This window comes from Python bivittatus, unplaced genomic scaffold (genome assembly GCF_059951505.1).
Source record: "Python bivittatus isolate LINGU-HERP-01145 unplaced genomic scaffold, Pbiv_v1 ctg000120_np1212, whole genome shotgun sequence".
Lineage (NCBI taxonomy): Eukaryota > Metazoa > Chordata > Lepidosauria > Squamata > Pythonidae > Python > Python bivittatus.
The window spans coordinates 5390873-5417946 of NW_028277037.1; the positions used below are offsets into that span (position 1 = coordinate 5390873).

At 38.5% G+C, this 27074-nt stretch overlaps 1 protein-coding gene across 4 annotated transcripts in view; it reads left to right on the forward strand.

Annotated features, from left to right (window-relative positions):
• CACNA2D1 (calcium voltage-gated channel auxiliary subunit alpha2delta 1) overlaps positions 1-27074 on the forward strand; it is a 408632-nt gene that overhangs the window by 195458 nt on the left and 186100 nt on the right. For all 4 annotated transcript variants that reach the window (XR_015795109.1, XM_088134901.1, XM_088134900.1 and 1 more), the window contains one exon: positions 8893-8952. Coding sequence is in view for 3 of the 4 variants with exons in the window: in XM_088134901.1 (XP_087991027.1) it covers positions 8893-8952 (60 nt within the window). In the remaining variant the exon portion in view is untranslated. The remainder of the gene's footprint in view (positions 1-8892; positions 8953-27074) is intronic.

Here is a 27074-nt window from a genome sequence, read left to right on the forward strand (position 1 = left end):
TAAGACTGAGTTTTCAATCTTCTGGGTAATTAGTCTGGTTTAGATTCATGCAGATTATATCAATTTTGTAGGAACCTCCCTCTCAAGAGATTAGTCCCGTGATGCAGCGGGAGGGCTTAATAGCTTCAGTGATCCTGAGATCAACGCTCTGGGTAGGGTCACTCTTGCTGGAAGTGCAGGAGGAAGCTACAAGTAAGGATTGAGGGCAGATGTGCTCTACAGGCAGTGGAGAAGACAACCCACCTAGAAGAAGAAAATCAAAAACCAAACGTGAAAAGACGGAATGGCAAACCAATTTTACATTTGTTGAAAAGAAGACTATATGGATATGGCTGAAGAAGTTAGACAAGTTAGGGTGATGAGGACGGAATGTGTAGTCATTGAAGGGGGTGCTGCTAAACCCCTTCCGCTCAAGAAGAAGTACTCATCAGCTTTGTTCAACCCTTTGTAACTGCTGTGTGTTCTTGGGAGAGCCATCTTGCATGAATCTGGCTCCTCATTGTCTGAATCAGGTCTTACCTTCTCAGACTCATTGCCTCCTGAAGCTGACACAGATGTCTACCTGCTGGCTCCACAGGCTTGTGGCTGGTCTGATCTGGTCTACTGCTTCAGTCTCTGGCTAGGAGGATTCAGATGAATCCGTAACAGTTACTCATCTTAAAGTGTATATGTGTGTGTCCTTTTAGTCTACAATGCAATACAGATTTACCTGGTGGTAAATTCTGAGTAGGTACACATAGGATTGCATTGTGAATTACTCATTAATATTCACATAAAGAGTGCAAAGCTACAAGCAAGTAGCACATTACTTCATTAAAAATATTGTAGATATTTTACCGTGCTTCATGTGCTAAGCAGTATCTTATTCAAAATTGAACAGGCATATATATTTCTGTTTCATTCTTCACATTAAGATACTTTTCTGCCTCTAGTATTGTGGGAGAAAATTGTCTGTGGAAATATGATAAAAATTCCATGAAACATTAATGCCTTGCATTGCATAAAATATTGCAAGAAGTCTGTGTCAGCCTTTTTGGGAGATAGCCTAAGTTTGTGTAGGCACATGAGAATGAGATTTCACTCATAAATTGCACATAAATATTATATTCAACCAAATATATTAAGGAGAAGAGACAGCTAATGTCAAATGTGTAATTGTATGTGTTTGTAGGGCAGCCCTTTCTAAATTTCTACAAGAAATTTCTTCTACAAATACAGAACAGCTTCTCATATATTGCTATTAATTATTTAGCTAGGAAAACATTACCGCCATTACATATGCAAGACCTTTCTGTTCAACCTATAGGGATAAATCACAACCCTATTTCTTTACATTTTGGATAAGAATCTTTACCTTAAAGACAACTTTCAAAGATTGGTGGAAAGTTGCTTTTGACTTTCTGGATGACGGGAACACTAAATTGATTATTTTTTTTCTCAGTGATCTTATCTTCACATAATCACTTGTAATCAGCCTGAAATGTCTTTAAAGCAAATTGCAGTGAAACAAAGGGGAATTTTGAAGAAAATTGACTAACTTGCAATGTATTCATTTTTGGTTCCAAACATTTTGGGTGGGTTATTCCCGGAATGTAGACGTGTGTGCCTTTCTATTGTTACCCCTTTATACCTGTGGAGAAAAATATTGTTTCTGTATAGATTATAATTAGCTGGCACAGCTATCTTCCATTACTTATGGATTCTCCTAGGTAGAACAAGGAAGGTCAACCTTTTTTTGTGATTTTTGGGGCACAGTTTTCTTGTATTCAGTCTCTGTGGGTTGTACTGAATGGGTATAGTAATGTAGTGATACCATGTGGTGGACAGAGCTAAACCTTTCAGCCATTTGAAGTGAACAGAGTCGTAGACCCTTGAAATGTGTGTTCTGCCCTTTATGAGAAATCATGTGGCCCCAAATCAGTGGTTTTGCTGCCAAATTTCACTGGGCTGATTTGCAGGAACTCTGGAGGCCACAAAAATATGGGGTTGCCTCGTGTATACATAAAAGCAGTGTTGTCCAAACTTGGCCACTTTAAGATGAGTGGACTTCAACTCCCAGAATTCCCCAGCCAGCCATGCTGGCTGGGGAATTCTGGGAGTTGAAGTCCACTCATCTTAAAGTGGCCAAGTTTGGCCAACACTGCATAAAAGCATTCCTGGGTTTTTAAGTATGTTCGATGAGAGTTGATGCAAAATATTCTTTATATAATGGGATATAAAGTTGAAAATTGGTGGGGAAGGTAAGAAGGAAGGGAGTGAAGGCACACTTTTAGGGCTTTCCCGGAAATGTAAAAAATAAAAGAACTGTGTTGTAAAATTCCTTTCACGTTTACATTGTCAGATATAAACGTAAAAAATAAAAAGAATTGAAAATAACTAGGCAGAGTGAGCTGTCTTACCTTAGCGCTTTCAGCTAAGGCCACATGATTATTTAAGCAAAAATGTTCTTAGTAGAGCCGCTTTTAGATCTAATTTGCCTCGCCACATGCTGTGTAGATTTAACGCATTTTATGACGATAATCTAATTCACTAGGAAAAAGGATTCCAAATTCCGTGGTGGAGCCTGCAGTGCTGGTATTGTACTGTATGGTTTTTGCTTCATGTATGTATAATGGGTTTCTAATGATCCCATTCTACTGGAAGAAATATATTTCTTTATAGGACATTTTAATGCTCCAGGATTTAGGATTCTATTTCACTTTAATTGAGCCTTGCGCTAATGCTTGTCGGGAAGAATTAATCAGGACAAAACAATAGGTCTTTGTTGCTTACTTGGCGCCACGAAAAGGAAAGTGGGGTCAAAGCATTTAAGTCAGCAAGCCGCAAGAAAAAATGGGTGCACTCTGCCCTTAACCTGGTGAGACAAACATTGTAATTGCTTTCTAGGTCAGGCAAATCTTGAGGTGCTCACTCATCCATGAGAAAATGGAGCATTTCTGACCGCTAGGAGAATTGCCTTCCATGACACTGTTCTTACATCTCTTTCCAGCATCTTCAGAAGTGAGGTCCACTGCAGACACACATCAGTGTGAAGCAGGATGGCTGAGAACAGAACTTGTCAAGGAAAGGGAGAATGCCAACACTGGCTGTTAAATAAGAAGGAATTATGCACTGAAGTATTACTATAACATTGCTGACTGTTTCAAGTATTCTTTGATGTCCCCATGTCTTGCGTATATAACAGGTTCTTTAGAAGACATCTTTCTAATAGGTTGGTGTCTATCTTTACTGTCACAGATGTAGAAATTGTAGGAGGAAATCCATGTTAGTCTATTGTAGCCAAAAATCAGGAGGAGACTGGAAACACCTTTTCAGACTAACACATCTTATTAAAAGACATAGGCTTTTGTGACCCACATCTTCATCTGATGAAGCGACCTTCAGCTCACAAAAGCTTATGATTTTTAATAAAATATGTTAGGATTAGGTGCTACCAGACTCCTCCTGATTTTTGACCAAGATGTAATGAGACTCTCTTTTCACATAATGTAAATGTAGCCCAGACTGGTATGGGGTGTTCAAATGGACATATTTCAATGCATTAAAAGGAAACAATTGTAAAAAGCACAAAAGGACTGTCCTTGCATAAAAATGGGATGCCTTCAACATCACACGGGCTGTCAGATTGGCACGCTGGTCAAGGAGAGATAAAGACATGACCAAAATATTGTGAAGGTTTGAAGATGAATAAACCTCCTTGGGAGCTGCACTTTATAGATCAGATAAAGTTTCTCCCTGTTTTTTCTCTCTCTTTAGATGGCAGTACATCAAAACCTTTTCATAGATTAGTGACACACTCTTGGGACACAGAGGCCAACCTTGCAGTGGCTAGCCAGTTTTCAGGCTGACAGATGATATGGCTATTTTTCTTTTCTTTTTTCTGCTCAACGTTCATATCTCTCTCCAAAGTGAACAGGAAAGTTCAGAAGGTGCACCCAGTAAATATTACAACTTACATGCATCTTCTCACTTTGTTCTTTACATTTCATGGTTGATTTTTGTACTCATCAAGAGATAGCAACTCTGCTGGAAAAATTCAGACAAATCCCACCCCAGTTTCCTTCCACTTTCTTCTCAGTCTGCATTTGAGGACCAGAACTGACTTAAAGGCAACGATAGCATTTTCAAAGGATAATTGTTTCCACATTAAGAAGTGCTGGTTCACTGAATTATAGATTGCTGAAGAAACATAAGATTCTGCTTATTAAATGTATGTGTGCATATTAAAAAATGATGGCATGTAGAAATTACATTTGCAATTTCTAAAGACTGTTTTGAGTAAGGGATTACTTATTGGAATATATGAGAAGTATGTATTTTTATTTACTGCTATTTCTATGCTGCTTAATCTAAACAAGGTTCTAAGCCACTTACAATTTAGTGCACACAGGAAAATAAAAAATGATAAATCAAATGGTAAAAATGGACCAATAACATCCAAACTCATATTAGATAGTGATGTCACTGTTTTGTGGAAGTTGTTCTGAATGACGGTCATCTATTGCTCTCTATCTCAATTCCTATCCTCCACATAGTCTTTTTTTTTTTTTTTTGCACAATACATTAAGAACATACAAGAATAGTGAAATAAATCTGTAAAGCTCTTCAGTGTCTGCCTAAAACTGAAAGAACTCTTCCAAGTAAAATTCTCACAAAGTTCTCATTAGCAAGGTTTATTAAGATGAAAGGGATTGGGTTCCAAGATTTCAGCAACTAAACTATTTTTGACTTAGAATCCATTTATCCCCTAATATATTTGGGCAGAGGCTTTCTTGGTTTCTTTATAATGACTTCCCTATCAACCAGCAAGGAAGTAGTTATTTTCACCGATAATAGAGAAACAGAGAAGTGGTTGTGAATCTGTGAACTGACCATCACAGTAATTTGTTTTCCAAGCACGATTCTCATAAAGTTCTCTTTAGCAAGATTTATTGAAATGTATGGGATGGAATTACAAGGATACCAACAACTGAACTGTTTCCCATCTATCACCAATATATCCTAAAGTACATTAGAGCAGAGATTTCTCGTTTTCTTTCTTACTGATTTTCTGTGGAGCAGCAAACTGGCAGGTCTCTCCACTAATAACAAAGGAGCTATAGATGCAAGTTCATAAAAGCATTTCCCAAATCTTTGTTAGTCTGGAAACTGGCCATTACGATGAGTTATCCTCTAAACTGGGCTGAAGAGACCTATTGAATTTGCTGCTAAATAAGAAGCAGAAAACAATCTGGAGAACTCTCAAGGAGTTAAAGTGAAACAATCTTGTTTATATGTTGTTCCAACAACCAGCAAACTCATAACTGAACCTTAAGTTGGGCTTGTGATGTTAGCTACAGTTCTGTACTTCTAAAGTGAACCATATGTTCTTAAAGCAAACATTTGGGGCTATGTCCAACAAGGTGACTGTCCTGTGGTGATGGTTTCTGGACATAGGAAGCTAGTCCTATTTTTGCCAAAAAAAGGTGAAATCCATGCTTTAGAAGAGGAATCCCCTTCTTGATCTAAAAAATTGATTCCAGTATAATTATTTTCTTTTTTTGCGGAGGCAGAATTAGGCTATGGATGATGCCCTTGGACCTGTATCTAGATCAGCTGTATATAAAGCTTAAACTTTGATTTCTAGCTGTTTTTTTTTTAAGAATTTACTTTGACAATGTAACAAGAAAAGCAGACATAGGGTTCTTAAGTAGTCCTGGCCTGGGAAAAGGGATTTTTTTTCCCTCCTGAGTCTGTATTTCAGCAATGCCAATGTGGCCAGAGGAATGGATGCAATTTTTTACAGTTATCGTTATCCTACACCACTAGCACAACAAAAGGTCTTTGCATCCAGTTATTTGTCTTCTCTGGTTTCTAAAAAATGGGGATTTTTTCTAATTTTACTGAATAATACTGTAATGGTGTGTGGGAAAGACCTTGGGAGACTGGGCGAAGAGACCCTGCCAAGGGAAGGGTCAGATAAGAGACAGCATAGCCCTCAGCTGCATAGTGGGTGGAACAAGAGTCTCAGAAGAGACCCTCCCTAGTTTCTTGGCCTGTAAAGGCGATGGGAGGAGGGGGGGAGAACTGTACTTTCAGACTTGGTTTCTGTCAATGTAGCTTTAAATAAAGTAGAATTAGCTCATCTGGTTGTGATTCCTATCTGGTTTACCCTGTGAGGCTGTCGTCAATCTTGCAAGTCTCATACTCTCTTTCAAAGAGAGGGATTTCAAGAATGACCTCTGTTCCTCAAGGACCCCCCCACTATCCAGCTGCAGTCTTATCTGACCATTCCCTTGGCAGGGTCTCTTTGCCTAGTCTCCCAAAGTCTTTCCAACATACCATTACAAATACTGTAATCTGGAATGTTGTATATGCAGAGCTTGTCCTCTGGTATAATAAATAGAACATATGGGCCAGAATGAAAGTTAGTTAAAGGGATCAGGCTAGAAACTGGGAGACTGTGAATTCTAGTCCTGCCTTAGGCATGAAGCCAGCTGGGTGACCTTGGGCCAATCACTCTCTCTCAGCCCAGGAAGGAGGCAAAGGCAAACCACTTTCAAAAAATTTGCCAAGAAAACTGCAGGGACCTGTCCAGGAGGCTGCCAGAAGGCAAGACTGACTTGAACACACACACACACACACACACACACACACACACACAGAGCCCAGAATAGAGATAGAAATATATATTCTCTTCCATGCCGGAATTCACAATATCATACATTACAGAGGCATTTTGATAGAGCACTGAAACAATCTTAGCAGAATATGCCCTGCTAAAAATATATCCAAGTTCCAACATGCTTCCAGACATAACAGTTCTTATTTTTATTTGGTAGAAAAAAACATGTTCTTTATTCACTTTTAGCCAAGGAAGGAAGGAAGGAAGGAAGGAAGGAAGGAAGGGAGGGAGGGAGGGAGGGAGGGAGGGAGAAAGAAAGAAAGAAAGAAAGAAAGAAAGAAAGAAAGAAAGAAAGAAAGAAAGAAAGAAAGAAAGAAATAAATCTCTTTATGTAATGTGAGCTATTCTGCTTGGTGATTTCTCTCTTTCTCAAATATTATTTATATATTTAATATTTCCAGTATTTGTATAGAACCTACTGCTGCAACTCTTGGCAGTTTACAACCATAACATCAAAGCCACAGTACAGTCAACAACTTTCAAAAGCCACAATAAAATCCACACAATCCATTAATAATAAATAAAACCAGACTAAGTCCAATAGGGAATCCAATGCCACCCTTGCCTTGAATGCTTGCTGAAAGAAAACGGCCTTCATGGCCTTTCTGCATGCCAGTAAATATGGGCCAAACAAGCTTCAGCAGAAAGCAGTTTGGAAGTGTTGGGGCCACTACCATGAAGGACTTTTTTCACACCTGCATCCCCTTAATGTTACATCATTTCCCCTAAGCTTTCCCTCTCAGGATTCACAGAGAGGACAGGTGGATTCTAGTCAGAGAAGAGAGTTCTGAAGATGTAAAGAAGACTAACCGTTTGGTGCAGAAGCCCTGTAAGCTGTTACATCTGAATTGTTTTAATGACTGTGGAGGAACTCTGGGAAGCTACAGTTACATAATATGTAATATTTATTATTTGTCCTCATATGGTGTAAGTTTCCTTTCCTTTGTTAACAATAGTCCATAAAGTTCTGGGTGGCTGGGGATCGTGAGGACGGTAGTAGAGAATTGCATGAAACTATGATAGCTGGATGTAAAGTAAATATTTTAGATATGATGAGGAAGAAGGGAAATTTAACATGAGACAAATTTTAGTTCTAATATCCAGGATCCTTCCACAGCAAAAATCAGGGATGGAAACTGGGATATTTTATATGCAGAACCCAAGAATCATCCAAGAATAAATTGCATGCCGCTGCATTCAGGAAGCGCGAATCACATACATTTCCATTCAAATGGAAAGCAGCAACAACAGCAAAATTTCTATCCCTAAACTTTATGAAGTATGAGAATATGTCAAACAGCCCAGAAACATTCTCTTCCTTTGGCCCTTTTCTGTCTGTTCTGAAATGATTATTCATTGTTTTATTACATCTGATTTGTCTGGTATTTCTACCAGCTTCATTGACATGCTTTATTTATATTATGGTAGCTTTTCTATTTATGTAATGTATGCTTATTGTGTGGGGTGATCAGAACAGGATAATAATTGTGTTTTATCAATAGCTGAGGTTTTCTCGTGATAGAATTGCTTATTATGCGGAGGGCTTCAGTAGCGTATAGATTATGAAGAATTGGACTGATCTCAATAAACTGGTCAAAAGTTATTCTTTTCATGATTGCCATGATTGTCCTGCCCGTAAGCAAAATGAACGAGCAAAAAACACCAGATAGATAAATCCTACCATTTTTACTTAGTTCTAGCTCATTTTTGCAATGGTTCATGAATGCTTTTTTTTTTTTAAACTGTCATTTCCCATTATATGATCATTCATTCTTGCAAGCAATTTTCCATGATGTATGATTAATTTTTTCTTTGTGGATTTATTGTCTATGCCCATTTGGAGAAATGCACAGCAAATGTCAGAGAAGAGCAAAAATGGATAATTACATATTCAGGAAATGTGACTTAGATCTGTTGGTAATAAAAAGTGAATTCAATGCATTTGTTTCTCAGTTGTTCGTATACTGTGAAACTACATTTAACAGTCATGTGCCCTTTCAGGAGTGACACTAATATAGCTTGTATCCTTAAGAGCTGCAGCTAATGATCTTTGCTAATGCATGGTAATGCTAGTTTACATATTAAATTTGTTTCCTCTGGAGATCCGCAGATTAGCTACTAAACTACTTAACGTTAGAAATGTTCCTTACCTTATTCCATTAAAGCTGTGTCTGCGTGAGAGTTCAGACTGCTTTAACAAATAATTCCTTTCGTTTTCTTTTCTTTAGCGCCTTGCTGAAGCAGCAGAGAGGTTCCAGAAAGAGCATCAGTGGCAGGATGAGTTTGTGGTGAGCTCAGGTTTTTATGTGACTTATTTTTCCAAGTATGGTTAGTTTACATTTTCTAATGTCTCCATTGATCGTATTAGTTACTGTCGTATACATTTTTCATTCGGTAGGGTGTCTCAAGGGCATCCATGTGGAGAACAAAAAAGTCAAGATGCAGTTGAAGCCCATCCACGTTGTGACATGTGTAGAAAAAGGGACAGGGCTTTCATCACTTGGTTGCAGCTGCCGTCTTGACTTTTTTGACTCCCTTCCTCTCTCAAAGATACACAGTACATGCAAACATGCTTTCCTTGAAGAAAGAAAGTTAGGTAATTCACAGGCAGAGGAGATCAGCTGTAGAATTCATACTCGTCAGTTTGGGACTTAGAATTTAATTTAAGCTTCAACCCAAATAATGGATCATAATGTATTAATTATTGATTGTGAGATTTTCTACTTCTCTGTGAGATGGAAATGCGATTTCTTGGTCACAACGTACTCATTTGTTCACTGAACGGTTGTTCCTCTTTGACTGCAGCAGAAGTTCTTGAGGAATTTATACATTAGTATAAACTGCTAAGCAAGTGATATACATTAAACTCTTAGGAATACAGCCGATTCCTGAAATGGAATTAAAAGCTGATCTAAAATGCCATTGCTCCCATTGCACAGTCCTGCTGTAACTTTTATTTTCCTAAAGTGAGTCCATATTCTTTCATTTTGTGGATTAGAATGAAAGAAGATTCTTGAAATGGCTGGGATTCCCATCTCCACCACTGAAAGAGTAAACAAGGTAGAGGGCACTTAAAAATTGAAATAAAGGAGAGAAATTAAAACAAAAATCAGGAGAAAATTGCCTTGTTTCAAGGGATGAGTCATGTTTTATTTAATCCCAGAGGGATTAATTCGTACTTCTTGCAATCTATGGTTCTGAGTAACCATCTTCAGATCTATAATGCTTTCTTCTGCTTCTTTCTTTTATTCCTTCTCAATGCCTCTTTTTCACAGATTATTACTAGAAAGACCATTGGTTTATCTGTTCTAATTTTTGTTGTCACTGAAATACTCTTAACTTCATGATTCTGTTTAAGTTTATCTTTACTATTTCTCCTAGGATCATAGTTTTTCTTCTCCAGCATACTGTCTATTCCTGCTGTCAATCCTTAACAGCAGAGTACAACCCGGGAAGGAAGGTTCACATGAAGTTTCATTAATCAGATTTAATGTCAAGAAATAAAGAGTTAGGATACACAATCTTGGAAACTGAATAAGGAAAATTCCCATCTTCATTTATGAGTGAATTCATGAAAGAAGGGTTTCTGGGGTTGTTTGAAACTCCTTTTCTCCCATAATGTAAAGTTGAAGGACTAGCTCTCTTTTCCAGCTAAATCCAACACTGAAACATCCAACTGTTCTTTGTTTGTGATATTTTGAAATAGCTCTTTTCTTCATCACCCCAGTGAGCTCTCTTAGACCTATTACTGAGCCTAAGAGAACAAAACTCTCCATTAACTTCACTATGTCACTATCCATTGTGAATTCACTAAGCATATTGGTTAACACTACCTTCTCTTCTTCAGATGCAACATTAACCTAGATTTATTCTTACCATTTTTACTTTCATAGCTCGCTTAGACTCTTTTACTTGCAGCTGACAAAGCAATATCTTCTGCATACTTCTGTTAGGGTTTCTGCTTCAAGTTTTGATTGATGCTGTCAACACTTCCAGTCCTCCCATTCTTCTAATATATTCATGGTATGAATCATTGTTTCATTTCCTTTCTTATTCTGAGCCATTCTATTTCTCCAAAGTTGGTTCTTACAGTTGCTTTATGTTCCTTGTAAAGGTCTTGAGACAAACATTAGTTTTAATTTATTTCACATTTTGCTGTGATCTCCACACTGCCATCATCAATAAAGCAAAGATAAGCCCTCTGCCTTATCTTCTCTTGATCTCACCATTATAATGTCTTAGGTCATCTATCGGAACTTGTGTCCCCTGCCTTTCTGAAATCTTTCTGTTCATTTGGCATTTTCCTCTTAGTAGGGTCTCAGACAAAACTTCACATGGGAGAAATTAATGGGATGGTTGGATAATCCATGTGTCCTCCTGAATCTTCCTTTTTTCTGGAGAGATATTATGCCCTGATCTCTTCCAAATGCTATGCACATAGTCTTGTTCCATATTTGTTGAATAGCTCTCATTACCATTTTCAGTGCCTCCTCTCCTGCAGCTTTAAACAATTCTATAGGCACTTCATCTCCTCTTAGTGCTTTCCCATTTGACAGCTGGTTTATTACCTCTTGTATCTTGCTTCATAGTAGAGCTGGTACCTGATTATATTCTCTCTGCAAGTGTTTCCATCAATTCTGCAGTGCCATTTGCAAAGCATTTCAGTGTAACATTTCCATCTTCCTTTAACCTCATTTGTCTCTCTAGGAGCTCTTCTATGATGACTCTTGAGTATTCCTGCTTTAGTTGCAAATTTTCCTGTGATTTCTCTCACCTTTGTAAAATCTCTCTTATTTTTCATTATTGTCCTTTATTTGTCAATTCATTTTTCTGAGTTCATTGTAGTCTGACAATGGAAGTCTTACTTAATACATCCTTTCTGTTGTGCAAGGATTTCATCTTCCATTTCTTCCTGGCTGTTGTGACTATTTATTCTGAAAGAAGCTGAGTTATTTTCTTCTTTGAAAATTTTGGAATATTTTTTTTCTCATTCCATTTAACTTATTTGACTTGAAAAAATCATGGTCTGTTCCACAGTCTGCATCTGGAATTGTCTCGTCTGACTGGATTGCATTTCCCCTACTCCTATTATATAGTCAGTTTGACTCAGATTTTCAGTTGTGATGTCCAGGTGTAGAATCCCTATTTACCTTGCTTGAAGCATGTGTTAGCAATAAACAAGGAACCCTAGTCACAAAATCCTACTAATCTAGACATTGCATTTCTGTATTTGTCCAACCCAAATCTTCCTGTGATTCCAAGTCTCTTCATTTCTCCAACTTTTTCATTCCAGTCAGCTGTTAGTAGTACTGTATTATTTCTTGATCTTGCATTTTGCACTTCTTATAATTTGCCATGAAGTTCCTTCGTACTTTCCACCATTGCATCATAGTTGCACATTATACACTGTGCACATCATAGCTGCACATGTATAACACTGATGTGCACTTTTAGAATGAGAGCTGTATTAATCTATGGTAGCCAAAAATCAGAAGGCATCTACTAGCAGATTTTCAGGCTAACAAATTTAATAGAAGGCAGAAGCTTTTGTGAGCTACGGCTTGCTTCATGAGATGCACGGAGTGGCTACACTGATGTAGAAGTTAAATTGGGATGAGGTGTGGGGGAAGGAGAGGAAGACAAGATAATTATGCAGATTATATGTGAGATGGAATGTATCTTATTAATTAGCAATTATAATTGGTTAAAATCCTATTGTGTTAGTTGAGACCTTGTGAGGTGGCCTGAAACTTTTGATGATCAGCAATCTCTCACACTCAATTGGGTTGGTAACATTTCTTTGTTCCAAAACAGCTACTTTGACATCTGAAATGGAGTGTCGTGGGTGGTTAAAATGCTCTGATTCTATCTTGTCTTTGTTTTGAGTCCTGATGTCTAACTTATGTCCATTAATTCTTTTATGTAAAATCTGGCTCTTTGTGCTACATAGAATCCATGGGGTATTGCTGGCAGATGACGCCATGTATTTCGTTAGAGAAAGATCATATGAAGGTGCCTCTAATCTTGTTTGTGAAGCCTGTGATAGTGGGGACAGAGTAGGCACCTAGATTTGTTGCAGGGTCTGGCTCCCATGTTAACATCGTTGTTCCATTGTTTCTTGTTGCTTGTGAATATTTACTTCAGGTGGGATGATTGTATACAAGTATAGCAGTGGCTGAGATATCATTGTCCAGTATGGACTGTAGCTTAATATTAATATTATTAACATAACATAACATAACATAACATAACATAACATAACATAACATAACATAACATAACATAACAAAGCTAACTAACATTAGCTTAATATTGTCTGGAATTAACATCGATCAAGCAGAAAACAATACCCTGGAGGACCTACCAAGGAGAAAACCCTACCCCCACCAACACAGGCTACTGTATATAAACAGGGAGCAAACCCCACACTCAATAGCACTGATGATGTTACCTAGCTGGGTAACTGTCTGCAAGCAAACAACCAAGCTCAGAGAGCACTGAAGACTCTACTGGAGCTTAAAAATAATGTGAATGGTTTGAGCTGTGGGCTGTAGGTGACAACTAGTGATGTCATCAATCATCAATAGAAATTTCTTCCCCACCTCATCCCAATTTTAATCTTACGTCAGTTTATCCACTCCTTGCATCTCTAGTTCACAACAGCTGGTGCCTTTTAATAAAATTTGTTAGCCTGAAAAGGTGCTACCGGTCTCCTGACTGATGTTCACTGGATACCCACTAATTCTGATAGATATGTCCTATCATTTAGTGTGCTCCAGTGGAACCCCTGAGACTCCTCTAATTTGCTTTTAATTTCATTTTATGAAATAAGGGGGCCATCTCATTGAAAGTGTCTTCTGCACATGCACAAAGTGAGGAGGCCCTTGAGGTGCCAATCCTTGAAGATGACCCAGCATTTTGATGGTTTAAGCAGCAGGTTTAAAGGGGTACATCAGTTGCTAGTCCTACTCAAACTTAAGTGCAGGAACTGTTGTTCAATTTAAAGACACCTCTTTTGATTTTTCCTTAAAGTTTCTGAGATGGTTTTGACTGAAGAGAAACCTAAATTAGCTCTGAAATATGCTGGGGGCAAAATGTCAGTGACAATTTTTGTCGGTTCAAATATTGAATGCAGGGTTATCTCACTTAGTCGATAATCTCCTCTGAATTCAACTCTCTTTTACTTTTCATACTCCCCACAAAAAGAAGTTTGCTGGCTTCCTTCCTTGGGTAGCTTCTTAATACAGCCAGTTTCTCTGTGCCAAGATGGTTTTGCAAACCTGTACTGAAAATATAAAAATTAAAGAATGTTTTCAGTGGAGACTTAATACAGGATCAACAGGCCTATCTTTTTTTCTGGCAGAAGAAATTGAGTTCTGTCAATAAAGACAGCTTGAAACAAATCCGAGTCTCTTTTTCTTTTTTGAACTAGATGGAGGAACTTTGCAGAATATAACAACCTTGACGTTAGGTTACACAATTAAATTTTGAATAAACGTATTAAGCTTCACATAATTTAATTTGTTTCATTTTAGCCAGAAGTAATCTTTCACTTCTGCTCTCCTTTTTTTTTTTTAAAGAAAATGTTCAGATTAACTTGCACGTGGATTGGTCAGCTAAACCGACTTTTAGTGTATTTTTTTCCCCTTCTTTTCTTAATGGAAGTGGTTATCAGCCCTACAGAATGCCTTCCTTGCTATAGCACTTAAGCTAGAATGCTGGCCTTTTAAGTGAAATTGAACTCTGTTTACTATTGGAGAAAGCAATATATTTTCCCCCAAGGTTCCCTTTTGCATGATGGAAGACTTTTCAATGCAAAATGAGTCAAGGATGAGACGAATCCCTTGTGGAAGGCGGGGAGGGAGACAGGAACAGAGTCCACTTTGGCTCCTTATTAGTTTCTAAACTGTGGTGAACTTGGCAGACAGACAGTAGCACAATGATGAAGTGTGATGTTTGGGACTGGAAAAGATCCGGCCCTCCAAATGCATGTTTTTCAGGGTGGTTGTACAGCTGAGATGCACTTAAATGAAGGAAAGAGAAATGGCATTGTTTTGAAGGACTGTGTGTACCAGGGAGTTGACTTTCTAATTCTGCTGAACAAGTTTTTTGCTTCCAGGAATCCTTCTAGATAGGATTCTATATAGCAGGATTATCCTTTCATACGTTCCATATATTCTCTTGCTGTGTTGAGAGAGCTCCTTTATTTAAATAGCTGCCAGACATTACATCAGGTAGGAGGAAATTACATAATACAAATGATGGGACTCAACTTGTGCCAGACATGTCATGAGACCATCATGACCTTTCCACGTTGGTGTCATGATGCATGTGCTATTTGTCATAATTGTGGTTTGTTATGGGTGCTGAAGTGCAGAGTTCATTGTCCTTGTATTCCATGTATAGCATCTTACATCTTAAATGTTAGAAGAAGAGAGTGAAGTGAGGAATTACATCACATCTTCCTTGCATGTCATGACTTGAGAAGGAGATAACAAAGAAGGCACTGGGAAAATAGAACAGATACAGCCACATCAGGAGGTTCCTGGGTGGATCATTAATGGGGGATGATCAAAAAGGGGAGTGGGAGGAATGTACCAAAATCTAGATTACCAATTTAAGGCCAAGCTCCACTATGCGGGATGCATGGCTTGCAGCTTTATTTTCTGGTTTTTCTTAATTTCTTCAGCTACCCTGGTGGAATTTTGGAAGACATTGCAACAATTAGGAAGGCAGGTTTCTGTGAAAATTATCCAGTCCCTGCACATTTACAAGCAAGTGATGGAAATGGAGTTTTGCCCATAATTACAGAGGCTACATTTTCTATTGTTTATAGTTGTGAACTCTCCCCCATATCTTTGGAAATTGAAATTAGAATGTAAAGTTCTAGGCTATACAATGAATGTAGAACCCGGTCCGGTTTTCAAAGGTGCCTGTCAGAATGCCTATACTCAAACATATTCTAAACCAGGGTTCCTCAACCTTGGCAACTTTAAGATGGGTGGACTTCAACTCCCAGAATTCCCCAGCCAGCCGGGAATTCTGGAAGTTGAAGTCCACCCATCTTAAAGTTGCCAAGGTTGAGGAACCCTGTTCTAAACTTCACAATGTGCTTCATGTAGTGTGTATCCTTCTAACAACCCTCTTGGTATACCGACAATACAGTAGAAACCATAACTTGGGAAATGCAATAATCTGTTATAAAGAATGTATCTTTCAAACACAGTTTTACTTTCATTTTAATAGTGCTTGATATAATAAAGTTGTAATAGCTTTTTAATGCTCGTATGTATAATTTAAGGCTGGAGTGAATTGGATAATTACTAAAAAGAGTGACTTAAGAATGCAGACGAATGATAAGATCTTGTTAAATGTACATTCAAATTAAAAAGGCGGCAGTTTTTATTACGAATTGGATCATAATTCCCTTTCCTTTACCAGATTTTAACAGAAAGTCAATTGAAATGGACTTTATTTGCATATATTATTAGTTGTATATTACAGAAACTCTGGAGAATCATAAAAAATTATTGGAAAGGGGAAATGTAAGATACTAAATTGTTGGTATTAAAAAAGCAAAACAAAACACAAAACCACCACACCCTAATTTAATTGCTGTTTTTCTATCCTAGGGTCTCTTACTATAAAAAACCTAGCTGAAATTTCTTTTTTTAATTATTTTTTGAATATGGTGATCTTCAGCCTTTACACAGATTCCCAGATCTCATCAGGGTACTGATCTGTTCCAAGATCCCACCATTTTAAGAATTGCAATTCTTACAAAATAATAATAATAATAATAATAATAATAATAATAATAATAATAATAATAATAATAAAAAAATAGGAAGAAGAAGAAGAAGAAGAAGAAGAAGAAGAAGAAGAAGAAGAAGAAGAAGAAGAAGAAGTTATGATTAGAATATGTGTGTATGTATGGAATAGTATAACATGCTAGATTTTGATTCCTGAGAACTTGAAATGCAAAGTCAATTTGTTTTTATTTTCTTGTGAAGACTGAAGTGCAACTATTCCTTACAGAAAAGAGGAGAAATATAGAAAAAAAATGTACATACAATAAATGTTATTTTTATATTAGATATTTTTCAATGTTACTGCTGGAACCTTTTTTTCTTGCCCGTAATATTAATAGTTTACACATAATACATAAATTGTTTTTACATATGGATTATCCAATTTGAAACTGAAACACTGGATCTTTCTGTTTTATTTGTCTTCTAAAAATCTATATGCCGAAGATTACAACAGAGGCTTCTAAAGACCAATTGTACAGGAGAACCACTGGTTTTCTAATTATAAATCCTTTGCTTTTCCATTTGTCTTGATAACTGATACAGATTTGTAACTCTGAAATATGGTCCTAGATTTGTGAAAGTGCTACGCACTGCTAGCTGAGCATATGGCTGTCATGAAAATATAAAATCATATAGTGAGATCTCATTTGAAATGGCTATAAGGGAGAAGGTGCCCATTTTTTGTGAATATCCATTAAATCAGAAGCCATGAATGAATGATTTTTTTGCGCCATGGAACATTACGTAACAAATACAGCGCCCAGAACTAGAAACAGTGTAATTATGAATCTTCTATGACTGGAGTTTACTCAAGATTTAACAGAATTTTGCAACACTGAAGGAAATAAAATTATCTTTATCCTCTAGTAAATAGTGCGAATGAAACATATCAGAATGTCCAGGAATTTTAGATAAAAGAGGAATGATAAACTGAAGGTAGATGTCCTTCTAGGACTGGTGATAATCGGAAAGTACATATGCAGTGTGTGTAGCACAATGAGACTATCACCCAAAGTACTTCATTTGTACATCAGTAGTGTAGTGACATCATCGTGACAGTGATGTAAATCACAGCAGAAAGTTGGTTCATTACCTGCAGTCCATTGTATTGGTCTGCTCAGATGAGATTTCACTGTTTAAATTTTAAATAACTTGTCACTTAAAGCAAGGTGATGCTGGGCAATGCTATGCCCACCTGTGCATAAGACTGACTTTTAGGGTCTTGTACCGTCTCATTGGAAATGCTTGTACAGTATTGGCATTCCATGTCCCTGAAAATACTTTAAAGTAGCAATGGCTTGATAGGAAAAAATACAGATTCAGTTACATTGTCCTGTCCAAACAAAACATTTTGTATGTTAAGAGGAGACTTGAGCAATGTCTAGTTATTGGAAGCCATGATGTCATTCTATAGAGAGAAAGCTTAATTCTTCAAAGGTCCACAAAGCTTAGGTCTGAGGTCCTCAATTGAGTCACTTCAGATGGCAACCAGTCCTTTTGTTGACACAACAAAGATGCAGCATCTGCTACATGTAAAACAACCTTTCCTCAGAAAGGAATGCCATCTCTATCTCTTCATCCATCCATCTGTGTATCCATCCATCTGTCCATCTCTCCCTCTCTCTCTCTCTGTCATAAATTAGACTCAGTAGGGACAGCTGTCTAGCAGGCATCTGCTGACTAAAAAGTCCCCTTAAAGGCATAATCCTTGGATCACTCAAAAGCACTGAGTATTTCTCTTTCCTATTGTTGGTCCCAAACAAGCTCAGTTGGAATCTCATGTCATGCAAATAAAAATTTTAGCCTGGTAATAATCACTGCAGAGGATTTATCTTCCACGTCCAGTATTTCTGGGTATTTAGAATAATAACTACTCACAAGTAGAAACCAGCATCCTCTTATTTCATAGAATCTGCACCTGCTTTCGTCCAAGGTAGCTGAGGAACCTCATGCTGATTACTCTCTTGTAATCCCTTCCTCTTCAAAGAATATAAATTCAAACATTAATTCCCTTCTTGCTAATTATCTCAGCACTGGGGAGAGCATTCCAAAGGGTGGAGGAGTGGGGAAAAGGAACAGGAAAGGGCAGTCATGGTCATGTGATTTCCCACTTAGTGACTGCTTCACTTAATGACAGCTGCTCGTCCCAATTGTGGTTGCTAAATGAGGACTACCTGTAATAGCATGGCATAGACTGTTTCCTTTTACTTGGTGTGCCTAATATTTTGGATGTAGCACCCTGAACAAATAACATCTTTCTATTTTTGTGTCTGCTGAGACTTGCTGTGTGGCACACACTTTTGCAAAATGACTTTTGCGATAACATTTGCCATACAAAGTTCTAAATGCTAGGTGATTTTTGGAGCATGGGCTTTTTTTTCTACAGCACCTGCACCTGAACCTCCTATTGGTCATTCTTACCAAACGCTTACTAGCTGTTGATTTGGCCAGATCATCTGCAAATTCCTGCACTCTAGAAGGTGTCTGCTCCAAAACTGAATTAACTTGCAAAGCATCGATCTCACTCCTGCAGGCCCCCAACTAATTTGCTTTTTCTGATCTAGCTACATCTACTGCTCTATCCAGGTTCAAATCATCACAACCTCTTTTTCAGGATGGCCCAGAGTTTGCTACACCCAATTTTATCCTTTATAAACAATTCTGAAAGGCCTCCAAATTAGTGCTTCAGTCTTCTTAACTCTGTAACATGCAAGTCAACACTCTCCTCTATTCCTTGAGTTCTAGTGAAAAAACCATACGTTTCTCAAAAGTAACATTCCTCCTAGGGTCAAACAATGCAGCAAACTTTTCTATTTTTTATTTGCAGTTTTTGCTTATCTGCCTCCTGTGTAGCCTGGAGCATGCTGTAAATCTCCAATGCCTCTTCACCTCCAGAATGCACACTGGAATTGTTCTCCTTCCCGCTCAGACCCACTAGCAATCACATGCAATTGAAGAGTGCCAATTCTCTGCAGTGTTTCCTGTTATTACTGGGGATAAGAAATGAAGCTATTTAGAAGCCATTCACTTCTGACACCATGTAATAATTGCTAGCCTGACACCGCCCTGTGGCTGTACTTGAAATCCAAGGTTTACAATGGTGTCCCTTCAGATGACAAACTAGCCCTTTTATTCACCGGAAGACAGCCAAGCACACACAGCGTTCACTACAAGTGAAGCAACTGTACACATCCCACAAAACGGATTCTACCTCGCACACTCTCTCTCTCTCTCTGTATGTATGTATATATGTGTGTGTGTGTGTGTGTGTGTGTGTACCTATTGATAATATATACCATAGCTTAGACTCATTAGGAGCACCTAACATGGATCTGTTGACTAACAGTTCTCCTTAAAGGCAGAATGCCATTATGACCCAGGAGATAAAGTTTGTTACTTCTGAAAGGTTAATTCAAAGCCCTGCGTCAGGTAGGACATTGCTTCTGTTCTGTTCAGTGAAAATAGAATCTTAAAGGTTTGCAACATGGAAACACCCTGTTCAGTGAGGATATGAAAGGAAGTTCAAAAAAAGACACTGGTTTTAATCATGGCACATTCACAGACCTCAGTAGCAGGCAATGTGGTAGTGGCAATGAAATCCTACCTGAATCTTGCCAGCAAAACAACTCATTATCGCAAGGGGCCACATTTGTTCTAAGAACACGCTGGCTTTTTCAAAGCTGTCCAATCTCGGCTAGGCTGCAAAATGAAAGCATGGTGATACATCAAGTGGTGCGCGATGAATAAACTAGGTTAACCAGTTTCCAGTTTTGCCATGTCCCTCTAATATCAAAGAAGCCTGCCACTTGGATTGAAACATCTCCAAATCAGAAAGGAAAATTCTTGGCAAGACAGAGTAGGAGCTAATTCCATTCTTTTCTCATATTACGTTTTTGTCTCTTTTCCAGTTGTATGATACCCAATTAGTAGCAGTGTGGAAAAGAGTTCAATTCTCTGTTTGAAACTGGAAGCAGGCAAAGGTAATTGGCTATCTAAGAGAAAGAGAGGGAGACAGACAGAGACACAGAAACATTTTTCCTGCAAGGGCCTCAATATTATGAAACAGAACTGCACACATTTTGGGGTAGGCTTGAAAAGTTTCCAGTGGAGTTCCCCCCCCCCCGCTTAAAATGTCCCTGAATTTCCCCATTTACGTGGAGCAAGTACCATTCAACTCAGTGATTGCTTCTGCTGTTCTTCTCTCGAAATCACTGAGACTTTTGATCCTAACGATGGTACTTCACCAGACTAATAGCTGCTGATGGTGTCTAATCTTTCTGTATCTGTGTAATCCCCATGCGTTGCTATGCCATAGGGTAAACTCTGCCCCTTTTGCACAGCACCGGCATCTGGACATTGCAGATGAGGAGGTAAGGGGAGGAGCTGGCTTTATGACATCATGAGATACGTTTCAACATTCTGAGAAAATCGTGGCTTGCTCTGGATGCCTCTGTATCCATGTAGATTTCTTGCCTCCCCCCCTCCCCCAATTTAACAATATCACAGGCCATCTTGGGGGCAGGGGGCAGAGGGATGGTAGATGGCTGTGCATCCAGCAGTGTCAGGCCCAGCCCAAGGAACTCCAAGAGACAATGCCAATTCAATCCAGCTATGTTTATTAGCTACAACCTCTAGCAAGAATCTTCCCAGACTAAAACCCCAGTTCTCAGAGTCCTCCAGCCACAACAGTGTGAATTCCTCAGGGAGGTGCCAGTCTCATCTTCTTGTTCCTCCCACACGGTTCTGGCGAGCTAAGAAAATGTTTATCTGCCTGAGCTTGGCCTTCATAATTCCATTCCATCTCATCCAGAGCATTATTTGGAAATGTACCTACTGGCCCAGGGAAAAAAAGTCAAATATTATATGGGACTCTAGGTGCATCTGAAGGTTATAGGAGTGGTGAGAAGCAACTTCACTAGATTAGCTCTCTGGAAAATGAGTGTTCTTGCAGCTGTCTGCACCAGCATAGCTACCATGTAATGAATAACTCTCCTCATAACAGCCATTAGTGAGAGGAACAAGCTCTCTGGAAAGTCAAAATGACAAGCTCGGAGTGCTGGTTGTCACAGTGGTCCAAGAAACTTCAGTGTAAAATCCATAATGAGGATGAACTTGGAAATGCTGCTCAGTATAACCAAGAATAAAACCATGCGGACTGGGACCAAATGAGGGAAGAAAAGAAAATCCTGCCTCCCCAGATGTATTGAGGCTGCTTTAGTTCCCATTGTACGGTTGGGAAAGAATTCTTGGTGTGGTACATAATTCAGTGAAAACCTCATTATAGAATGCAGCTGCTGAGAAAATGTGAATTCTCTGTTTACATTCATTAAAGAAAGGGTCCAAAATAAAAGTGTTTCTTCACATAGCAGATGGTTAGATGATGGAGTGTTCTGCCAAAACCCATGGTGACCAATAGTATGGCTTTAAAAAGGGATTGGGGGCCAAGAGTGAGTTGTCTTGTCCTAATTTATACTGAATTGCACTTCTGTTTATTACTTTATCATTGTCTTCATCTGGATAGGGTTGATACGTGAAGCAATGGCTTCAAAACATATGTCTTATTCAGTCTTTCACTAAGGTATTGTATTTGGGACCAAGAGCTTTTCATAGTCCATCTCTCCATCTCATAGGAGGTCATCTAAGTGTAATTATAGGGCCAACCAGCATGTGACATTTGTGTCCACCTATTGTCTGTAAACATACAATGTGCCCTGCCCATTATATTTCCATTTTTAAGCAATTTTCCCAACATATTTGAAATAAGTTGCTCAATCATTTTCCTCACTTTTGATTTGATCTCTGAGTGAGATGATTAGCAGTCCCCTTTCTGCTGCACGCTGTGTGACTTGAAGCTTTTCAGCATCCGATTGCAGTGAATCACAAGAGAGTAAAGGATTGCAGTTTAAAATGGTTATGGAAATTGGTGTGAGGTCTAACTGTAGCAAAGGCAAAAGGAAACCTCTTGTGAGAAAGTTGGTGGGATAAGTGGGGAGAGGACATGAAGGGGGAGGAGCAATATGCTGACAAGAGAGGGCAAAGAGAAGATAAGTCCTTTGCAATAATGAAAGCGTGAGGCTCCTAGCCTGTTGCACTCTGCAAGTAGGAACGGGGGTGTCCTTAGGGTATGGTTAAAAAAAAAAAGTCAAGATGGCAGCTGCAATGGTGTGATTGAAGATCTACCTGGTTTTCAGATATGTTGCAAAATGTGCATAAAACCCAGGTGGACTTTAATCACCCTGTTACAGCCATCATTTTGACTTTTTGGGCCATACTCTGTGGATACCTCTGAGTGGGAGAAAAAGATTCGAGAACCTTGCTTCTACCATAAATAGGACTTGAGGTTTACTGTTGGTAGTTGTTGAATTTCTTCTTTAAAAGCTTTCACAATTCATCCAATAAGCATACTTACCAAAGAGCTGTGTCCATGAATTACTTCTTGCAAAGTTTCTCATTCTGGTATTGGCCAGACAAGAGCTGTGGAAGAAGGAGACATGTTTTCATTGTAGCCATGTGGAACTTGATTCCACAGGTAGAAATAACTTATAAAAAAGGGGTTCATCCTAGAACTTTCCAACTTGATGATAAAAACCTCCCTGCATAAAAAAAATACTTTTGGCTAGGAGGTGGAATGCCGTGAGAAAAGAAGTGAAATGGCCGTCTTTGCATAATCTTGGTGGGGTCACAAAGAAAGTTCTTGCATCTTGCTACTATGCTTTTGACATATGGACATCTTCCTCAAGGGATCCTAAGGGATAAGCAAACTACTGTTGGGGAGGCAATGCTGGAGGTGTCCAATTACTCTTTGTACAAGTGAGGTGAAAGGAAAATTTTATTGAAGCTTGAAACGGAGAAGAATGTTACTAGATGAATCGAAGTTTCTAAGGTATTTCAGATTTCCCAGAGTTTGATTGCTCAGTGCAAATCATAGTTAAAAATAATTAGCTCCCTCACAAGGAAATTTCAGTTCTAAAATAAAATACCTCTATAGCAGTTTTTGGAGATGAGGGCTTCCAGATCTGAACTGCAAAACTCCAGATCATCCCTTGAAGGCAGCCAGGAGATTCAGTGGTTGGAGTTTTATAGCCTGGATCTGCAAGACAGATACATATCTACGTTTCTTACCCTAATATTTTATTAGGTAGTTTTCCCTAGAAAATGCAATGAACTAGGGTCACAAATTGCCTCTGCATATTGATCTTGAAAATAATTGGAAGTGGGGTAGCTTTTAAAAGGCAGGACCTGTGTCACTTTATTTCGGAGCCATTTAAACACGGCTGGGAAGAAAAACAGAAGAAGCATTATCCTTTTTAGACTAATGGAGCTTTTCTTCTGGGTTCCCTATAAACATCATCTTATTAAAAACAAAATGCATGATAGCACCGAATTAATTAGCACCTTGCAGGTACTTTAGCCTTCTATAACGAACATACCGCATTGTTAAAAGGCGCTCTGAAGAAGGAGATGTTTCCTCTCCCTACAGCCTAAGCCCCTCCAAAGACCTCTTGACACCACAGTAAGATTCTAATTATTTTATCTACCATTTTCCATTCCAGATGGAGCTACAGATTTAATAGCTATTCAAGTTGGTGAGACCTGATTCTTCGAGCACTGCTGTTGCCCAGAAGGGAGGGCTGTAAAAGATGAAAGTTAAAGGAGTGTGTTTACAAGCTGACTGGTTTTAAAAGCTTTCTGGATTTTAATCCTTTAATCAGTGGATTGCCCAATTAAAATGAAAGGATTATACGTCTTGAAGAAGTCTAGATGGATTTTGATAGGGAAAATCATCCCATTTTTATGGAGAGAGAGGGTATTAGATGCAACCCAGTTAAAAAAAATAAATATGCTCTTTGTTCTAGTTGACTATATCCATGAACTTTTCTTGGCAGTATTATTAGGGCTACCAAATAGTAGCTGCAAAACTCTCAAAGACCAGTAGAGGGCAGTAGACAACCTCTTGTTCTTTACTGCCACCTAGTGTCTATCACTGATTTGCAGCTCATATCTGGTAGTCCTCTTTCTTTTGTTAGTAGGGGACTCTTCTGGTCTTAATCAACAACACGGTCAGAATCGGTGAGAGTGCATGCATGTTCCGTAGAAAATGCACATGTATGCGAGGCTCACCTCCCTGTGGGAATCAAGATGGTTTTGGAAGAAATTGAGCAGTAGGGGTAGATGAGAGAGGCCACACACATCAATGCTGTGGGACTGACTTCTGTTGGTGAATGAGCAAGAAAGGGAACAGAACAGCATGCATCATCCGTGTCTGCAGGTTGTCATACATAAAATCAAGATGGCAGTCCCAATGGTGCAATTGAACCTGTTCCTATTGTTTATGTGCCTTGCATGGACAGAACTTTGATCACACCATCATCTGGACAGAGAGGCTGAGCGTAAGTGGATAAAAGAGACAGGAAGCATGGTGATATTGAGTAGGAGTGATTGTGGGAAGGTCAGAGCGCTCACTGAATGGGTGAGTGGGTTAAAAGAGGAAGAGACTGATCATGCCTTGATGCATTTGGGGACAAGGAATGAGCGTATGGGTGATAGAATAAAACTGAGCACAAATGGGATAAAATGAGGTTGACGCTGAACTCGTATACTGTATTTCCATAGGTGTATTTAGACATTCATCTCTGTCCATTTGTGCATGTGTGCTCATTTCCCTGGGGTGTGCTTCCATTGTTCCACACATTTTATGAAGGAGGCCCAAATAACCTGTGCAGTTGGAGTTGATATATCTAGAAATGGGCTGTTTTACTCGGTTTTGCTTCCCTTGAGGTGGAAAAAATGAGGGCATGATGCTAATGCCACTGAAAGCCTATTTGGGGGCTCGCCTTTCTCAGACAAGAGGTAAATTAAGACAAATTCTTGATGATTTCACATATCTAATTGAAGTAGGTGGCTGCCTGGAAAATCCGATACAGCTCATCAAAAATTCTGCCATTTCAGTGCTTTGCAAGGAAGTGCTGTTCTAGGAGGAAACATTGACACTGTGTTTTCCTCTTAATATAAATTAGAAGATAATGCTCAGTTTATAATATGTTGCTCTGCCATTTAATTAATATATAAAGTCATGAATATTTAAATATATGTAAATGAGTTTGTGGAAGCAGATTACCATGAATGTAGGTGTGGGTGAGATTTGGCATAGTTGCACTAACAATAGATCTCTTGTCATTAATAGGGTTTGTTTCCAGTATGACTACTCCACTTTGCCCAAACCTAAATCCAGCCCCTTGGAAGATATCACTTTTCTGTTGTGTGTGTGTGTGTGTGCGCGTGTGTGAGACAGAGAGAGAGATTACTTTATGGCTGAAGAATTTCCAGTTGAATGGAGCTATTTAGAAGAAAGAAACAACTTTCCATCGCCCATTGTAGATACCTTTCCCACTTTTATTTCTTATTAATTCATGCTATAGTTAATAGTTCTCAGGGAGAGGTTTAATAAAGAGACAAATGAACTCTACATAAATCAAATGGAAAGCAACAATAAAAACCACATTAACAATCAATTGAAGGCGGCAATCAATTAAAAGTGGGGAAACTAAAACTAACATTAATGAAAATCAAAAATGGTCATGGAGATAAAGCCTGGAAAGCTAAAATAGCAGGTATATAAGAGGTCTAAATGAATTCTAATTATGAGCACCTTGGGGGAAGATTCTGTTTCTTTTGTTTCTGCTAATGTGAGTCTATAGAATGGAATAATAACTGATCCTCTCCCCTGCCAACAATAATAAATATTTTCATTATGCTAATGGTAGTGGTGCTAATTAGGTATGTCTTCCCTATTGCAGAAAATAGGTCCTTCCTTCCTTCCTTCCTTCCTTCCTTCCTTCCTTCCTTCCTTCCTTCCTTCCTTCCTTCCTTCCTTCCTTCCTTCCTTCCTTCCTTCCTTCCTTCCTTCCTTCCTTCCTAAATTTTATGAATTATTTTTTTCCACCACTAATCCTAACTTTGTCCTATCATTTTAAATGGATAGAAACCACTGAGGGGTTTCCCCCCATGTTTTTATTTACAGAAGCTACCATCTTTTTACCTAGGTTACTTTAAAACATATTCAAAAACAACCTTAGAGGGATTCACCCAAATGCTACCTGATTCTTCATTTAAAGCGGTAAGCCCCAAACTGTTCCCAAGATTATTCCTCTGAGTTTTAATGCCATTTGAGCTCCTAATTAAACTGATGTAATTACCACATCCAACATGATCCATTTTACAGATTATACCAGCAAAGGTCAGATACCCAAGTATATTAATGAAGTAAGATGTGGAGTGGAGGTTAGTATAAATACATTTCTTCTAATGGGTTTTATTGTTTTTAATTGCATTTTTATTAATTCTTGCCTCTGGCGGTTCCCATTCAGTGATATCAGCTGAAGAAACTAACTTTACAATGTCGGATGCAAAGACTGTCCTGCATCTCTAAAAATATTCTGGAGTCATTGATAGAAAGTAAGAGTGTAAGATGAATGAAAATTAACCCATGTGACTCAGTGGCTGTGACCTACCCAAAACCAGACCTGATAGACATCCCTTCTTAAAAGAATATAACTCTTAAAAAGTAATTTTGTGGCCAAATTTTTGTGGGTCCTTTG